Source organism: Rhipicephalus sanguineus, chromosome 3, assembly GCF_013339695.2.
Source record: "Rhipicephalus sanguineus isolate Rsan-2018 chromosome 3, BIME_Rsan_1.4, whole genome shotgun sequence".
NCBI lineage: Eukaryota > Metazoa > Arthropoda > Arachnida > Ixodida > Ixodidae > Rhipicephalus > Rhipicephalus sanguineus.
The window spans coordinates 108,557,494-108,576,661 of NC_051178.1; the positions used below are offsets into that span (position 1 = coordinate 108,557,494).

Here is a 19,168-nt window from a genome sequence, read left to right on the forward strand (position 1 = left end):
AGACAACCGACATAAGCGCTCTGTTTGCGGCGAAGGGAGAGTCAGCGTAGTGGAGGAGGGCAGATCGGCAGAGAGGGGACGCTCTGCGAACCTGGACGCATGGGTGCCGGCTTGGAATGGAGGATGGGATGGGGAGGGAATGGAAGCCGTGACCCAGAGACCGTGAAATTCCAGATTGGTCGAAATGCACGTACACGCGGTTGCCGGTGCTCCACCCCGCACCCCCCCCTGTGCCACCTCGCCGTCTCGAAGGTTGGGGGAGGGAGGTCTCGTTCGTCCTGGACGACTCGACACGACGATCAGGTGTTTTCTTCGACCTCTCTGTTGTTTTCTCGGTTGTTTCGCACGCGGGGCTTTGCCCCCGGCACCGCGACGCTCGCTTCCTTCCGCGCGTGTGGAACAGTGGAGTGTGCGCGTACACTGGCGCGGCGACGCTCAGGGCGCGCGTCAACAGCACCGCCCTGATTCCGTTCTCCACTGACCATGCAGCGGAGACGACCACACGAGCAGGGCACCTTCTTGCGGTGAGTCGTTTGACCCGGCGATGGCATGCCGTGATTCATCTATGGAAGAATTGTCAATCTCACCTCAGCTAGCAGGCCGCAGTCACGAAATTTAATCTCCCGCAAGGGCCGGGACAGTGAAGCATGGAGAGTGCGCGTGTGTGTGTGTGGGGGGGGGGGGGGTGCGGTTGAGGGGGTGAACAAAATGACAGCTAACGGTTCCGTTTTAAAGAAGGCCTTTTCCATATCTCATATATGGGTCTTTTATATAGTGGATTTGGTGTCAGGATTTGAGAAAAGAAATGTATCGATACCAACATCCAGAATGACTGCAAACTACACGCTGATTCTGAAATATAGACTTTTCGTTCCACGGTTATGTTTCAAAACATGGTGACCCCGTGGTGTGCCTATCGGAAAAAGAAATGTTTGATTGAGACCAGTCTCGTTTGTGTAGCTCATGAACATACTTATTATGAAAGTGAATATATATATATATATATATATATATATATATATATATATATATATAATATATATATATATATATATATATATATATATATATATATATGTGTGTGTATATATATATATATATATATATATATATATATATATATATATATATATATATATATACAGGGTGTCCCAGCTATCTTTAGCCAAGGGTTAAAAAATACAATATTAGAGGCAGGCGAGTGAAATTACTTGCACATTGCTGACAGCCACCTTGCGCACTACAGACAATGTTTTTGTTTTGTAATTAACTAATTTGTTAATTAGGATGATTTAACTAAATTGCTAAATATTGACTTTAGGCGAGAAATGCTGCTTGCAAAGTTCGAGAGCGTCTTCAGAAACCCCAATCGCATTATTTGCGATAAAGAAAGTCTCACGTATACCATTTTTTCCAAGCTGCAAAGAAAGCCCGCGAAATACAAAAAGAACCACGTGACTAGCGCGCTCGCGCGCCGCGAGGATGCTGCCCTCAGGCGTGGTTTGAGCGAACGAAATCAGCTGCGGCCGCGACTCGCCGTCTCCGTTGCAGCGGTAGGCCGATAAGTTAAAGGTGGTTTCTTGGCCCGCGCTCGCTAGAACTTGCACCGTCACGCGCGCAGCTGGCTGGCAACGGGCCAAGAAACCACCGCCCACTTATAGGCCTACCGCTGCAACGGAGCCGGCGAGTCCTGGCCGCAGGTGATTTCGTTCGCTCAAACCTCGGCTGAGGGCAGCATTCTCGCGGCGCGCGAGCGCGCTAGTCACGTGGTTCTTTTTGTATTTCGCGGGCTTTCTTTGCAGCTTGGAAAAAATGGTATACGTGAGACTTTCTTTATCGCAAATAATGCGATTGGGGTTTCTGAAGACGCTCTCGAACTTTGCAAGCAGGATTTCATGCCTAAAGTCAATATTTAGCAAATTTGTTAAATCGTCCTAATTAACAAATTAGTTAATTACAAAACAAAAAATTGTCTGTAGCGCGCAAGGTGGCTGTCAGCAATTTGCAACTGATTTCACTCGCCTGCCTCCAATATTGTATTTTTTAACCCTTGGCTAAAAATAGCTGGGACACCCGGTATATATATATATATATATATATGTCGCACCAAGAAAGTCACGTTCGGGCACGGACGCATGCGGCCCTCTGGCCGTGTTTTTGAAAACCTCGGTCTATGGGCTGGTGTTATTCTCTTCTGGAACTATAGTTATTCTTAGGAAAAGAAAGGTAACGTTATCTTCTGTAGCCCACAAGCGAGCACGGCTCAGCGCCACAGGGAAGGGAGTACAGGGGCATAATAGAATAGAAGCAGGAGGAGATTGGGGTTTCGGAGATTTTGAAACAACGCGCGGAGCAGGCGTCCGCACCCTATGCGGCCTCCATCAACCAAGCGACGAAAACAATTCTTTATTGGGACCAGGCCCGTAGCCAAGAATTTTGTTCGGGGGGGGGGGGGGGGGGGGGGGCACTTGCTGAAGACCTAGATTATTTGAAAAAACACCTATTTTTCATTATTGATTTTTGGCAAAAACACCTAATTCACCAAAATTTCGGGGGTGCCCGGGCCCCTAGCCCCCCCCCCCCGCCCCCCCGGCTACGGGCCTGATTGGGACAAGTTTATGCCAAGAAAGAAGCCGGTATCCGACCCACGAACTGGGTCCAACGTGAAGCTTCGATTCTGCAGCACTGTATCTCTTTGTAGCACGTCTTTCAGCCAGCTGAAGTTTGTATGGCTTCTAGCTGTCAGGAGCATTTTGGATAGTCCGAGCGCTTGCAAATGTAGTTGGAGCTGCGCGACAGAATCAGCGTTATCTGATATCTGTGCACCATAACTCGATTTCTGCAGAGAATGAAAAAAAAAGGATATGTTATAATGCGGATGCGTGTGCTTTACTGTCATTTTTGTTAATTCTTTCTTGAGCTTTGTGCCTGACCTATGGACTGTGTTATCGACAGAGAGACAGAGAGAAGCAGCTTGAGAAAAGGCACGTACTTCTTTCAAGACTGGTAGTGTATCTTGTACATTGTATCACAACTCCAGAGCAAGTCTTAGGTGAACTGACCAGCAGTCCTTGATGGTTTTACTTATGTAGTCGTCATGAATGCAGAGATCGCATGCAGCTGGCGTGAAACGAGTGAACAAAGAAATTTTGCGCTATTTTAGCATGCAACAGAAAAAAAAAATTCAACCAGCTCCCCTTCGCGGACACCGATGAAAGAGCGAGGCTGGTGATGTTCCCTTCGTCAGGCTAACGCATTTCTTTGTTTTTGGAAGCTTTTCAGATATGTTGTATCACTGCTCCTTATTAAACACTCTTTGTTAAGCTTTGAGGTGGTAGTATAGCTTTATTGCATCTTGACCATACCGCCCTTATATAAACAGGTTTACAAAGAAGCCTTCGCTTAAGATGCTCCGATACGTTGTAACACAGCCCTTTATTAAACACTCTTTGTTAAGCTTTGAGATGGTAGTAAAGCCACCACCGTTTATAATCACAAATTATCACGTGACAGTGGTGTGACTGTGGTAACGCGCATGCCATTTGTTGGGCCAACAATTGTCTTCTTCTTTTTTAGCGGAAGTTGTGTGTAGTGGTATTTACCCAATGTCTGTGGCGCATACCCGTTTATGATGCCCACAAGTGTCACCACGGATCTCGGACATGAAAGGCTCGACCAAGAACAGCTTCGCTGTTGAAACTGGCCTTAAGAAATCAACTTTCGATTTATACATAAAACAGTCACAGTTTCGCCGCAACGGCGAAGCAATGATTGCGATAGCAATAAATTGTAATGTAACGCGAAGAACGGAAAGCAGCTCGAAATCGCCAGCGCATCGCTCCAGCCCAAAAGGACGCACGAAAAGAACGCACACAGGACGAGCGCGAACTAATGCGTCACAGCTCGACACTTGAAGCGCACTGCTCAAACATAAAGCAGGACGCACGAAACAAAAGAACAGGTACACACAAGACGAGCGCGAACTAATTGTCACAGTTGTTACTTATTTCTGTTTGAACAGCGCGCGCTCCTTTCGCAAACGCGGCCGCTGCAGCGAGCGAAGCGAAGCACCCCACCGGCCGCCCCTTCTTTCCTTGAGATAAGCGCACGAAAGCGACGACGCCCTGTAGAGCGAACAGCAACGGCGTTCGCAGGGGCGGGGCGACGATCTTTAAAGCACGCAACACGTGCGCGCGTCGCGCCATCTATGTGGCCACTAAGAAAGCATGCTGAATTACATGGTATATATAAATAGCTCGCTGTTAGCAGGCTGGGAGACGGTGCTGTCGTGGCATAACGTCTAACGCGGCGGGCTGCAAAGCGAGAGGTCGCCCATTCGATTCCGCGCGTCGGAAAGAATTTCTTATTTTTCTTTGTGGCCTTTCTATATATATACATACTTATACATATACGGTGAATGACGGCGACGGGGACGGACATTTTCCAGCCAAGACTGTCCATATAATTGCTATCGCAATAAAATTTGGCGGGTCCCATGCACGTGGGAATGGATGTAGTGCGAAGCAGTCAGCGAGCAGATGCATACACCGCATTGTTTGTTTTTGAGGCAAATAAAGGCATTCATGAGTCTAACGCCACATGAGCACGGCACGTAAATCATGCCGTGCATGACATGTACGTCATGATTTGCTTGTTACCACCTGTAATTTATGTTCTTCATACAGTCATGCCACGCCATACCGGTCTTGGTATATGTCCATTTAACGAAATGGCCGCGAGCGCCCCAAGACCATGTCATGTAAATCGTGCCGTACATGGCATACATGCCGTGATTTGCGTCTTACGACCCGCCACTTATCTTTATGATACACTCTTGTTTCGCCATACCAATTTTGGTATATATCAAACTTACGAAATGGCCGCGAGAGCACCAAGACTGTGGCATGTAAATCACACCGCACATGACATGGATATCATGATTTTCGTGTTACGACCAGCCGTTTATGTGCTGTGTACATTCGCGTCACACCATACCAATTTTGATACATATATCACATGAACTAAACGGCCGCGAGCGCAACATGAGCGTGGCATGTAAATGATGTTGCACATGACATGCATGTCATGATTTTCATATTACCACCTTCATTAATTTTTGTCATACGCTCAAGTCAAGCCATACAAATTTGGTGCATATCAAGCCAGCGAAATGGCCGCGAGCGCACCATGAGCGTGGCATGTAAGTCATGACGTACATGGCATGCATATCATAATTTTGATTTGCGATCTCTCACATATGTTCGTCATGCAGTCATGCCACGCCCCACCAATTTTGGTATATATCACCCTAGCGAAACGGCCGTGGCAGCACCATGAGCGTGGCATTTAAGTCATGCATTTCATGATTTTCATGTTTCGAGCTGTCATTTATGTTCGTCATGTCACCCCATACCAATTATGGTATACGTCAAGCTAGCGAAACGGTCGCCAGCACATCATGAGCGCGGCGTATAAAACATGCCGCACATGACATGAATGTCATGAATTTCATGTTACCACATGCCATTTATGTTCGTCATGCAGTCACATCGCGCAATACCAATTTTGGTGTATACAGGCTAGCAAAACGGCCTCGAGCACATCATGAGCGTGGCATGAATATCATGCCGTACATGACATGCATTTCACTATTTGCACATTACGACCTGTCGCTTATGTTCGTCACACACTCTTGTCACACCGCACGAATGTCGGCATATATCAATTTAACGAAACGGCCTCAGAGCACCAAGACCGTGACATGTAAATCATGCCGTTCATGATATGCATGTCATGATTTTCATGTTACGACCTGCCATTTATGTGCGTCATATGTACAGTCATGTCACGCCATACCAATTTTAGTATACATCACATTAATGAAACGGCCACGAGAGCACCCAGTCGTAGGCGGCTAGATAGATACGCTCAAAGTCGCAAGAGTTCGCTAAGAAATGCTTCGCATTTAAAAGCATCTAATCAAAACACAGAATAAAGCAAGATGTTGTCGAACAGCAGTCGTCCGCATACTCCCCTCTTCCGGTTTCCTATTCGTTAGTGTGTTTTTCTCTCCGAAGCGCGCCAAGGAGCGTCCATTTTAAATTATGAGTTAAGTCATGTCATTTAATTATGACATGCATACCTTGGTATTCCGAGATGTTCATGTGTTTCATGAGGTACAGGTGTCGTCAGAAGTTCGCAGGCCACCATACCTGCGAAGATTTGACCACCCCTGTACGTTTAATGCCGTTTGCTAATGCCTGCAAATAAAAGGTAACTATAGTGCGGTGTGTAATAAATTTATAAACATTCTTACATAGTGAAACACGTACTATCTATTCAGTATGGATTATGCATATACTAAGCTGTAGGCGAACGCTTAGTAACGCATAACACAATTTATAATCGGAATTCCATAAGACTGCATGTGACGTTTGCAAACAGGGGCAGGAAAATAATGCCGATTGCACAGCGTAGCTGCGTTGATGTTACGAAATCCTACGGGCCCCATAGGCTGTGGCGTAATTGCAATATGATATGTCGTTGGAACGCTGAAAAAAAATCTAATGTAGCGAAGCCTTGGAACTCTACAGTGGGTCGTCCTCTCCAGCACCTTTTAGTGGGTCGCCCTCGTCGGCTCCTTTCGAAGAGAACGCAGCTCGTGCTGAGAGTCGGTCCCTGCCTTGACTGTCGCTGCCGTGCATCGTCGCCGAGTGCCCGCCAATAAACGTCTTTACAATTTGGTGGAGGTGCTGGGTATCGATCCCAGTACCTCTCGACCAGTACCTCTCCCAGTACCTCAGTTTAGTACAGGATACTCGAAATTAAGGAGGCCTGAGTGCGCGAGAGGAGTTCAGGAGAGTGATAAATTAAGGCAGTTGGTGGCTCTAGACGGCTGTCTATATGACGAACGCAATGTATGGAACCCGTTGTCACTACTTTTTGTGTGCCTCGTCTTGTTTTTTGCGCTGTTACTTGCGATGGATGGCATCCGTTATGTTCGTCTCTCTGTCTCCGTTCTGCTTTTCAGCGCAGTGAGAAACTATGAATGTCGAAGAGCAAGTTATAAGCAAACTGCAGACTTGCAACAGCCTCTATAATTACACTGTAACGAAAAATTAAATATGTCGAAGTATCTTAAGATACGAATAGCAAGTATAGTACAGGATCCATTTGAGCATCTTGTATCTACGTCTCAAATACTTATCGTCACGGTATCTTGTATCATTTCTCGACACATATGCAAAGTATCTTTGCCCAGCCCTGATTATATTTATATGATAAAGATGGCTCTAGCTTGCAGTATTTTTTTTGTATTTCTGCCAGAAAGCACGACAGGAAAGCGAATTTGATCAATTAGCATGGAACAAAAAATTGGAGGCGACCCTAATCATAGACGTAAGTGTCTGGTAGTGGCATGGGTCGGCAAACTCACTCATGGGTCGACTCACTCAGACTCAGATCGAGCCGTGAGTCTGAGTCTGAGCGAGTCCAGGTGAGTAATATGTTGGTGAGTTTGAGTCTGAGTGAGTCCGGTTGAGGGAAATTTTAGTGAGTCTGAGTCCGAGTGAGTCCAGTTGAAGAAAATTTTGGCGAGTCTCCGTCCGAGTGAGCCCAAAGCGCAAAATATATTTCTTGAGTGAGTCTGACTGAGGTCCACACTTTTTTGTCCACCAAAAGAAAACTGTCTGCTGTTTCAATAAAGTAATCCAATTAATCATCTTTAATTCGCCCTTATCTTAGGTAAACTTACGCTCCGTTATCACGTGTATGCAATATAACTCTTAACTTGGACTGGAACGATCGATTTCGTAACAACTTTATGGTCTACAAGACTTTTTTTTTAATGGCGGAGCTGTTTAAGCGTGACGTAAGATCTTTGGTGTCCGCAGAAAACCACAGGTGCGCATGCGCCACAGGAATTGGGCAAGCCACACTACCGAGTACAGCAGGTGCGAGCGGTGAGCTTAAACTCTGCTCGGCGAAGTGGAGTACGTGAAACACAGGAAAGAGAGAGAGAGAAAGAGACAGAATGAAATAGAAAATTCAGAGGGAGAGAAAGAAAGAAAGAAAGAAAGAAAGAAAGAAAGGAAGAAAGAAAGAAAGAAAGAAAGAAAGAAAGAAAGAAAGAAAGAAAGAAAGAAAGAAAGAAAGAAAGAAAGAAAGAAAGAAAGAAAGAAAGAAAGAAAGAAAGGGATAGAAATTGAGCGAGAAAAATAGAGATAAATAAAGGGGATAAAAAGATAGAAAGACAGAGAAAGACTTAGAAAGAGAGAGAAAGAGAAAGAAACATACATGAAAAAGAGATAGAAAAAATAGAGAGCCAGACCGAAAGAGAAAGAAAGCCAGAAAAAAATAAAGAGAAACAAGGAATTCCACCCAGCTCCGCTCTTCCTTCAGGCTTGGCACCGCTAGCGAAAAGCTACCGCAATTTGTTTTGAATATACGAAAAACCGGAAGTACGCAAGTAAGTGCTCAACCGCGGGTGTTTGGAAGGGAAACGAGAGCATCACTCGCTGCTCGTGCCACCAAAATTGCGTTTACCTTAAACCAACAAAAATAAAAGAAAAAGGAGTTGTGTAAACCTTTCTTGTGAACCTTGTATCCCTCCTTGTCACAACGAAAGGAAGTGCGTAAACACACTACAGTAAGGTGTAATCCAAGAGTCCTATAGCCCTTGGGCAGCTCCAGTTATACTGGTATAGAAAAGAGATGATTCGTGGCGATTCTGAGTCGACTACAGACGCCAAACGCAGTAAAGAAAAAGGATGTGTATCCGCTTCCACGAATAGACGATGCCGTAGACTGCTTACATTCCGCCTCATACTTCTCATGCGTCGACTTCCGTTCAGGCAACGCCTCCTTGAGGCGCTGGCTCAGGCTACTGGCAAATAGCGATGAACCCACAAGACAAAGATAAGACTGCCTTCATTACGCCGGATGGCCTCTTTGAGTTTAATGTAATGCCCTTTGGTTTGTGTAATGCTACGGCGACCTTCGAGCGATTCATGGACACCATCCTTCGCGGACGTCGATGGGAAATATGCATGTGTTACCTCGACAGCGTGGTCAATTAGGGCAAGACATTTCACACAACCAACGGCTTGAAGTTATTATCGGCTGCATCTGCCATGCGGGACTGATCCTTAACTCGAAAAAGTGTCACTTTGGCGAGTGTCAAACGCTTGTCCAGGGTTTTCTTGTCTACAAGGAAGGTATCCGTCCCGACCCTCAGAAGCTTGCCGCAGTCCGTGACTTCGAGCAACCGAAAACGGTGAAAGACCTCCGCAGCTTCCTCGGACCATGTTCGTATCTCCGCCGTTTCATTAAGCACTTTGCACGTCTAGCTCATGCACTCACGTCGCTGCTTCACAAGGACACACCCTTCACATGGACTGCTGAGTGCGAGTCTGCGCTCAGCGAGCTAAAATTTTTACTTACCTCTGCTCCGAGTTTACGGCATTTTGATCCTGAGACACCACCTGAGCATCGCACAGATACTAGCGGTGTGGACATAGTGCACGCCAAGAAGTCAATGCCTATGCAAGCCGCGCACTCACGAAGTGAGAAGGGAACTATACCGTCACAGAAATGGAATGCCTCGCGGTCGTGTTCGCCCTTCAGAAGTTTCGACCATACCTGTACGGCCGTCGCTTCAGCATAGTCACCGACCACCATTCACTTTGCTGTTTGGTTGGACTGCGCGACCCCACTAGCCGGTTAGCTCGCTGGCCATCACGGCTGCACGAACACGACTTTTCCATCACATACGTAAGTAGTCGCTGTCACACCGACGCTAACTGTTTATCTAGACTTCCGTCAGTAAGCACCTGAGACGGGAATGACGATTTGGAGAATTATCTTTTTGCAACTATCCACGGAGTTTCCCGATGTCGCGGCCTTCAAGTGCGAACAGGAGCAAGACCCTTTCGTAATGACTATTCTTGATGCCGCTCGGTCAACAGCACGAAGTTCGCCTTTCACCATATTTGAAGGTTTACTACAGAAGAATAACTATTCCGCTGAAGAGGCTCCACTCTTCTTCGTCGTGGCCATGTCCATGAATCGGCAATCAAATGTATTCGACGACGAGGGTCCGGTGCTCGTTTGAAACGTCCACCCGAACTTTTCCAAGGTAGTCAGCGCTTTGTCGTTTCCAGGTCCGGAGATTTTGCCGGTCACTTTGACGTTTCCTCGCGGCTTTCGCATTAGCTTATCTGGGTCGCACGTATTAGACGCTTGACGACCGCTGCAGCCGAAGCATGCAATCCTCCGCCTGCAATATCTTGCGCGGTGACCTTTACTGGTGCATCGAAAGCACCGCATGTCGGAAGAAATAAGTTTCTTGTTATTTGGTAGCGCCAAGTTCATGCCGTACGACTCCGTCACATGCTGCGGCGATTTACAGAAATTTCAGCTCGAATTCCTTGCAGTTATGCAACTTGGCAATGAAGCACTGATGACGTTGGGATCGTGCTGTCAAAGTGAGGAGAGGACTCTCGTAGCCCCTGGGATGAGCCGCGTCATCGTATCCCTTCTTCTCTCCAAAGTCACTCTTTGCGAGGCTTTCCACTTCAATAAAGACGAATTGAAGCAGACGCTCTAGTTCCGTGAAGTGCGGAACGTTGTCGTTGGTGGAACTTGCAGCTTGTGTTGCGCGAGATCTGTGATATGCTACGACGATGTCATGTAGCAATGCTCTACGAAGAGCGTCGCATAGCATCGAAGAGAAAGACGACTTGCTAACGCCAAGCGCCTCCAGTCCGCGCGTGTTAGTATTCGTAAGAACTTGGTCGCATAAAAAAAACGCTTACACAAAAGAAAGCTGCATCATGCACTGAAGCTTCGACCCAGCGTGCACCCTCACTGACACAGCGAGTGCGTCTGAAACGGTTGAAACCCTCACCGAGCCGACGCGAAAGGTATCAAATATTCGAAAGCTCCGAGCATGACGCAACCACATGTAAGCACGTACGAGACGACCGCCGCCTCATAATTTCCCAAGCTTTCCCTGTGCTGTGAACGGGTGATTCAGACCGAAACATCTAGGCGAAGGGAACAGCAGATAGCGGCGTCGACGATAGAATTGTAAACATATCGACAACGGAAGAAAAGGGAAACCCCCAACCAAGCGCTATACAGTCAACGAGATTATATGTGCGTCAGTGTTTCCGGAATGAAGTAGTTCTTCGAGGGGTGCTACTAGAGTGGACGCCGAGGACTGGGGTTGTGAACAAGCACCGGTGAATATGAAAGGACACTTAGTGTTCAAGCTAATTCTGTATGTCTGCTTGCATTTTTAATGTTTGTCGAGTATTGTTCCCAGTTTTGTTAAAACCCACCTCAAACTTGATGAAGTGGAGGGTCTGGCGAAAGCTCGTCTGGTCAATACGAAACATTTGGGATAACATTGATGGACGTCGACCAAGGTGAAAAGTATTTCCTCACATTTCGGCTCCTACACGGGAGTCCTGCTCACACTGAATGACAACGTCAGTAAATATTTTTCACCTTGGTCAGCGTCCTTCAGTGTTTTCACACCCTGAAACTTATTGTGATGCAGCTGCATAAGTTCAGAATATAAGTTCTTTTAGGGGGAGTGGGGGGGGGGGGGGTGGATCCTGTCAACTCTGCGCTCTGAATCTGTTTTCGGACCACAACCGGCGTTCGCTGGCGCACCAAGGGACCTATACTTCTAACTGTCCGTGCTTTCGTGACGCGTTTCGGGAGGCATTTGCGTCAGTCCTTGGAATCCGCCCCGTGTCTGCATCACATTGACGTCTTGTGACAAGGTGTCTATATCTGCCTTCAGCATACACCGTTTGCATAGGCACAGCATTGTGCACTCGCTGCCCTGCCAATAAGTAGCGATTCCTGCTCATCGGTAGCGGCGTAGACATTTCGGGCGAGTTGGTATTATTACATGTTGCGATGAATTTGTAGCGAAACCACATTAACAGACTGAAGAAAGAATTGCGCGCATGTCCTTGTATGTTATTCCTTCAGTCGCTGTTAGTGTTGCGCTACCGATTCTGCTTATGGATAATCATTGTTTTTTGTGTGAAGCTATTTACCACAACCTAACATCACTTACCTACAGCGGTGGTATAAGAGTCACAGCCAAACCAGGAGTAGCAGCAGTAAAGAAAGTATTCGAGCTTTACAAGAACCTTGTACATTCAATAAACTCGAGTGCGCGTTGATAAATTAATTGACGTATGAAAGGAACGAACTTATCAATGAATATGAATTTAACAGAACCATTGTGACAAAAATGGATAGGCTTAAAGAGGTATGCGCGCCCGTTCTATGTTCACTAACGTGTCCCTGGCTCAATTTTTCAGGAGGCGGCGTCGTGAGGCAAGCCGTGCCTTGGCGCTGCTGGTGTGCCTGGTGCTTGCACAAAAGGCGCAGGCGTTGCCCATCGTGGACCGATTTGTGCAGAACGTCTTCGAGCCCGACCGCCTGAACCGCTGGTTCACCCTCTGGGAAAAGGTTATCCACCTGGCCCGCTTTCACGTCCACAATATACCTAGGTACGTGAATTGAATTGCATTCAGAGCCTTTCCACTATGTGAAGATGGAAGGCCAGCGGCGATGTTTGTTTTGTTAAATTATATTTAACACTTTCTATCTTGACATCCACCTCGATGCCTGGCAACGTTGAAGCCAGAGTCTACCGTTGGGACCACTGATCTCCACGGTTGGGACACGTATAGAGGGCAGTCGCACAATAGATGTGTTCAATTCTCGTCCACTTGGCAGCGCTCACGGACCGGGCTGCCCACACGGCCGATAAGGTGCGAGTAGCGTGGAATGAAGGCGACGTCCAGGCAAATCCGGTGTAGCAAACTGGCATGGCTTCGGTTTATTCCACGGTGTAAGAAAAATAATTTAGGTGTGGACACTCTCCGCCCGCCGGGAAGGAGAGCGCGTCCAGATAATGTTCGCCTTTAATACATGCGCCGGCCGCAGTTTCGTGGGGGGCGCTGCGACATGGGAGCTTAAGAAACCTATTGCGACGAGGCGAACGCGCGTTTTTCTTCATTTTTTTTTCACCTCATTGCATTTTTTCACGGCGAGTTTTCATACGGCCACGGTGTAAATGGCGCACCCGACGCACATAGCGTCCCTAACAGCGTTGCGTACGTAAAAGCGCGGCGTCTTGCTTAGAGCGCGTGAGCAGTCTTTCTGCTCGCTGACTTCACGTGCGCAACGCCGTTACGGACGCTACGCACGCATGCAGCTCGTCTTCTATAGTACATGCACGGCCGCTACATAAAAAAACAGGTGTTTTTTTTTTTATGTAGCGGCCGTGGTACATGCGCCGGCCGCGGTTGCGTGGGAGGCGCTGCGACATGGGGGCCGAGAAGAGGAAAGAGGCGAACATTATGTGGACGCGCCGTCGGGCGGAGTGTCCACACCTAAATTATTTTTCTTACACCGTGGTTTATTCCAACTGGGAGGCGAAAAGTCATGTGAGGGTGTGTTTCCCGCAGACCTATATACCGATATTCTGGTTGAGACCAGTAAGCTGTGCACTCTCGCATAAGCGACCTCAACAAAGAGTTCGCGTGCCTTCGCGAGTACGGTACTTTCACGTCAACGAAGGCGTAATGCATATAGACGTGCGCAGAGGGGGGGCAGAGGGGCAAACGCCCTCTTAGTCACCTAAGAAGAGGGGGGTGCAAGGTCTGCCCCATACATTAACTTAATAGGAAGGGGGGCCTTCGCCCCCCCCCCTGAAGGGGAACCCTGCGCACGCCTATGGTGTTATGGATATTGGCTTTTGCTGCAGCATCAGCTAGCTCGTTACCTGTCAAGCCAGTGTCCAGGTATCCACTGGATGATAATCGAGTGACCATTCCGTTGAGAGAGATCGAATGAATGTTTCTACGATTTCTGAAGACAATACGTACTCTTGTCCTCTTCTTGAGCATGAATCAAGGGTCTGTAATGTGGAGTTGCATCAGTGTTGTCCATTTGCATGGTGTTTGGTCGGACACAAGTTTTAGATGCGAAGTATCTTAAGGCCGAGCTCAATCCGGTGGTGTGCGGCGTGACCACCCTTACTGCGCATGCGCATACCCTCTCCACACACCTCCTCTCCACTCACCCTCTCCCCTTCCCCTCTCCACTTTCCCTCTCCCCTTCCCCTCTCACCTTTCCCTCTCCCCTTCCCCTCTCACATTCCCCTCTCCACTTTCCCTTTCAACTTTCCCTCTTTCCACTTTCCCTCTCCCCTCCCCCTCTCCCATACCCTCTCCCCCCTTTCCACTCTTCCTCTGAAACGCGGGCTAGACATGCAGAAATTCTCTCCTGCGCAACGCCGCGATGAGCTCGAGCGAATGCGCGTCCCCTCCCCTTCTCTCTCCTCTCCTACGCTGCCCCCGTCTCGCCCGCCTGTCGACCACGTTCCCCGCTCGCCCTGTGAGAATTAACGGCCAGGCTAGATGGATATATACGACGCGCGTAGCGTCCCTCTTCGCGTTCTACGACGGGAGGTCGGTATATAGCATGCCCAACGAACGCCAACGGAACGCGATCGTGCAAGTGCTCCGGCTTCGCATCGCCTCATGGTCCCCTTTAGCGGGAGATGGTGTATTATAGCTTCCGGTATTGCAAGGTGTTCTACAACTGCTGAAGACGACTTGTGGTCTAATTTCTCCGTCCGGGAGGTACCCAGATGAGTGATCACAAAGGCGGCAGCAGAAGCGCACGTGGGCACAGATCCATCAGTGTATATGTGTATAGAGTCCTCCTGTCGTTGAATCAAATGTGCCCAGCGCACAAAAGTGGACAGGGTTTAGTTGGCGTGAGCTCTTATACCCCTGTCACACGGGCAACTTAAGTGCACTTTCAGGGAGTGCACTTCGCCGCTAGTGTCATTCGCACGCTGTCACACGGGAACGCTTAGTGCCACTCGCTGCAAAGTGCACTTGCCCGCTAGCGCGTTCGCTAAACTCACTTCGCGGCGACGGAGTATCTAGCCTCGGTAGCAGTGGCTCGAGAATAAATAAGTCATTATCCCAAGATGAGTTCATAGCATTTTTTAAACTATCGCTTTCATTATTAGGAATATCCTTATACATTAAAACGTACTATATACGACAAAAACTACGTTGCTATTCTTATTCTCAGGCACTTTAAGGCCCCGGCCGCCAGGGGCATACCCAGAACACACTGTGTAGAATTACTGTATATGCTACCTTTAGGTAGCAGAGTTGCGCATCTGTCTTCCAACGCCGCTAGCAACCATGCATTGCGGAGAAGCTGCCGCTTGGGCCAGTTTTTTTTATTTCTCGACGCCTCCGCTGCAGTGAACTGAATTAACACTAGCCATCGACAGCCAATGTTTACCGCCGGTCTTCGACACGCCAGACAGGTTAATCGGCGACACGGTAGGCATGTCGCCTGCAAAAACGAAGTGCGACTTCACCGCATAGCTGTGGTTGCTAGCCGGACCTATGCGCTACTCTGCTACCTAAAGGTAGCATATACAGTGACTCTAACACTGTGCAATCGCCGCAGCCGCCGTGTTTGTACGTAAAGTTTATTTCAAGGACTGTTTATAGCTATAACACATTAATACTTAAAGGGGTCATGAACCACTTTTCCAAGTAATGATCTAATGGCCTCAGTATCGGAGTGTACTGCCTCCCGAATCGATTGCCGCAAAAATTTCTCGAATCCGTCAAGAATCAGCGGAGTTACGGGGGTTTGGCGCACGCTCCCAGCGCTTTCTCTCTTTTCTCGTGCCGGCGAGCGCACTGGAAGCTAGACAGGGAGGGATGGCATGGGGGAAAGAAGTTACGCCAGCGCGCGTCATGAAACGCGATCGCTCTCCCGCTGTGATTCGCTTGCGCGAGTGCGGCTACCGTGTACTGAGGAGTGCGGCGCCGGCAAGTGGCGGCACCCCGCGGCAAGAAGCGCATCTGATCCGAACGCCGCTCTCGATTTACGTCGGCTATCGGCCAATAAGCATGCTATGTCTCTTGCGACGTACAGCGGACAGACGCCCCGCCCACCGACGAGAGTGAGAACCGGCCTCTGTTTGAAAAGAGGGTGCCTGGGGAAACGGCAACTTCGCGCTCCGCTTGTGGCCATTACGCGGCGCGCACGACTGTAATGTTTGGCAGAGCAGTTCATAGCCGTGTCAGCTTTCCGCAGGATGTGTTTTTTCAATCAGCCCAAGGGGTGCTTCATGACCCCTTTAAGAAACATTGCCTGGAATAACAAATATCTGTTGTGTTACTTAAGTACCCATCGCCATTACTATCATTTCCAAACTACACTTGCCTTTCTCGTGTAGCAGCGCGCCACGAAAGTGACATTCTGGGGGCGTAGGTGCACTCGCTCAAAATGACACTAAATTTTCCAGTCTGACAGGGGTATGAGATCCAAAGCGGGGGATGATGGTTGCGCCTGCTTGTCTAATTGGTTTTGTTTCCCGTTGTTATTTGTGCGGTGGCCTGCAACGATTGCGGAAGCTTGCAGCAAGGCATTAAAGAGAAGCATCTTCAGCAAAGAAGAGTTCACGAAGCGATTACGTAACGAGCAATTAAGTGCGGCTCGATGGCGTTATAACAATACTCATAACATTATTTATACGCAAATACATTCATGAATATGCCAGCAGCTACGCGCAACCACGGCCAAAATGGTCTCCAGGCAGCCACCCTCAATTACGTTTGGAAGGGGAACAGTACGGCTATTCCGTGAAAGTGTAGGTTTCTTTGGCATATAATTGAGCTGTTCAGTGCGTACACATAATTTTGACGTCGTGAGTTTCCATGGTTTTGTGGCGCAGCGTTACAGGCAAGCGGTTTTAGCGCTGACCAAAAATATCCTTGGAGTCCAGTCAGTTACTCTTAATGACCAGCGGTTAACTTGCCTACGCGCTACATGCTTTGCCCATGCCCATTTCTTCTTCTTGATTTCAACTAAGATGTTCTTAACACCCTTCTGTTCCCTGGGCCACTCTGCTCTCTTCTTGTCCCTTAAAGTTACGCCAATCATTTCCTTTCCATTACTCGCGGGGTTGTCCTACGTTTTAGTTGAACCCTCGTTGTAAGCCTCTAGGTTTCTGCTCCTTGGTAAGTGTCGGTAAGATGCAGTCATAGGCGTCCGGAGGGGGGTGCAAGGGGGGGCAGCTGCCCCTCCCTGGAATTTCGGATAATATTTTTCTATGCGGTAGCAAGGAGCTACACAGCTTGATTAGCACACTCAGGTCCCGGCCTTCTCTATTTCCAACCAATTTCGCATGTTGCACACTATTGATTAATCTTGCAGGTCATGTCACGGCAGTGAAAAAAAAGCTGTCAATGTTGGATCTCCCCCCCCCCCCCATGCACCCCCTTGCAATAAGTTCTGCGGACGCCCTTGGATGCAGCTATGTTCCTCTTTAGTTATTGTGGTAAACAACCATTCAGGATTTGAGAATGCTTGCGGAATGTGCTCCCTCCCATCCTCATTCTCCTAGTTACTTCAGTCTCATGGTTCGGTTCCGCGGTTACTACCTGTCCTAAGTAGACGTATTCCTTTACAAATTCCAGTGCCTCGCTACCTATCGCCAAGTGCTGTTCTCTTCCGAAGCTGTTGCGCATTGCTTTAGTGATCTGCACATTAATTTTCAGACCTACTCTTCTGCCTTCCTTATCCAATTCAGTAATCACGAGTTGTGATTCGTCCTCTGAGTTACTCATTAATGCAATGTCATCAGCGAATCTCGGGTTACTAAGGTACTCTTCATTAACTAGTATCCCTAACTCTTCCCAATCTAGGGCCCTGAAAACCTCCTGTAAGCACGCGGTGAATAGCATCGGGGAGATCATCGTGGTATTGTGCTCAATATGCTGCGGTGCAATAAACAGACAAGGACGGGCGCTGATCGTCTCGTTTCGCCCTTGTTTGTTTATTGCGCCGCAGTGTTTTGAGATTACAAGTTCAATTTATTCAAGTTTATTCATTATTATTGCATGTACAAAAAACGGGTTACCTAATACATACAGAATCAGGAGGTCCCAAAATCAGGGGGACCTCCTATAATTAGTGTCGTACATAAAAGGTAACAGCAGCAAAAAGAGCGAACAAATAAATCAAAACAGAACGGTCTATACTAAAAAAGAAAAATATATTTACCATAGCAGCATTATACAAAGCTTAAAAATACCAATACAGAACTGTGAAGTGATGATGAAAATAAATTTATTACAGATGAACAAAAGGTTCCTTTAACAATATGTTTTTCATGTTGTGTTTAAAAGATTGCAGTGACCGAGATGATTTAGTATGAAGAGGTATGCGATTCCAAAGATGAATACCATAGAAGCGAGCTGTAAATCTGCCATAGTTCGATCTTATTTTGGGTAAAAGAAAGTTATTTTGCTCTGAAAACCTGGTATTATTGTTGTTGACAAGGACATGGTGAGGAATACTATCTAATGATATTTCACAATGAATGAGACGGTATGTGATGAGGGGCAATCTGTGATAAAACAACTCTTGAATCGGTAGAATGCGCAGCTGTTGATAGATGGGTGTAGAATGGGAACGCAATGGGCTATACGTCATTAATTTTATCGCCTGGTTTTGAAGGCGCTGAAGCGGTTTGAGATGAATGGCGTATGTGTTACCCCATGATGATAGGCAGTATGATAAATGGCTGTTAATATAAGCATTATAAAGCGAGAAAAGAATATGAGGTTGAAAGAATGCACGTGTTTTAATTATAATGCGGATGCCAAATGAAACCTTTTCGATGAGTGAGTTGGCGTGAATATTATATTTAAGGTGCTTATCCAGAGTAATACCCAGAAATTTAACATTATCAGATGCCGGTATATCATAATTATTCAATGAGACAAGCGTGGAGGAAATAATCACCGTTTGAGGGCTATGAAAAAGCACAAAAGTTGTTTTAGTAGGATTAATTTTAAGTTGGTTATTTATACACCATGAGTGAAGGTTTTTAAGATCTGTACTAAGTATGTCCTGAAGTGCGGTGACTGATTTATGTGGTGAATAAATGGTCGTGTCATCAGCATACAGCAAACAGTTAGAAGAGGTAAGCGTATTGGGTAAATCATTAATGAATAGGAGAAACAACAAAGGGCCTAATATAGAGCATTGGGGAACACCGCAGTCAATTAATTTAGTTGATGAAAAT

At 47.3% G+C, this 19,168-nt stretch overlaps 1 protein-coding gene across 1 annotated transcript in view; it reads left to right on the top strand.

Annotated features, from left to right (window-relative positions):
- Positions 1-274: 274 nt before the first annotated feature.
- LOC119386916 (uncharacterized) overlaps positions 275-19,168 on the top strand; it is a 28,792-nt gene continuing 9,898 nt past the window's right edge. The window contains exons 1-2 of the mRNA XM_037654203.2: positions 275-524; positions 12,345-12,536. Coding sequence (XP_037510131.1) covers positions 484-524; positions 12,345-12,536 — 233 coding nt within the window. The 5' untranslated portion in view covers positions 275-483. The remainder of the gene's footprint in view (positions 525-12,344; positions 12,537-19,168) is intronic.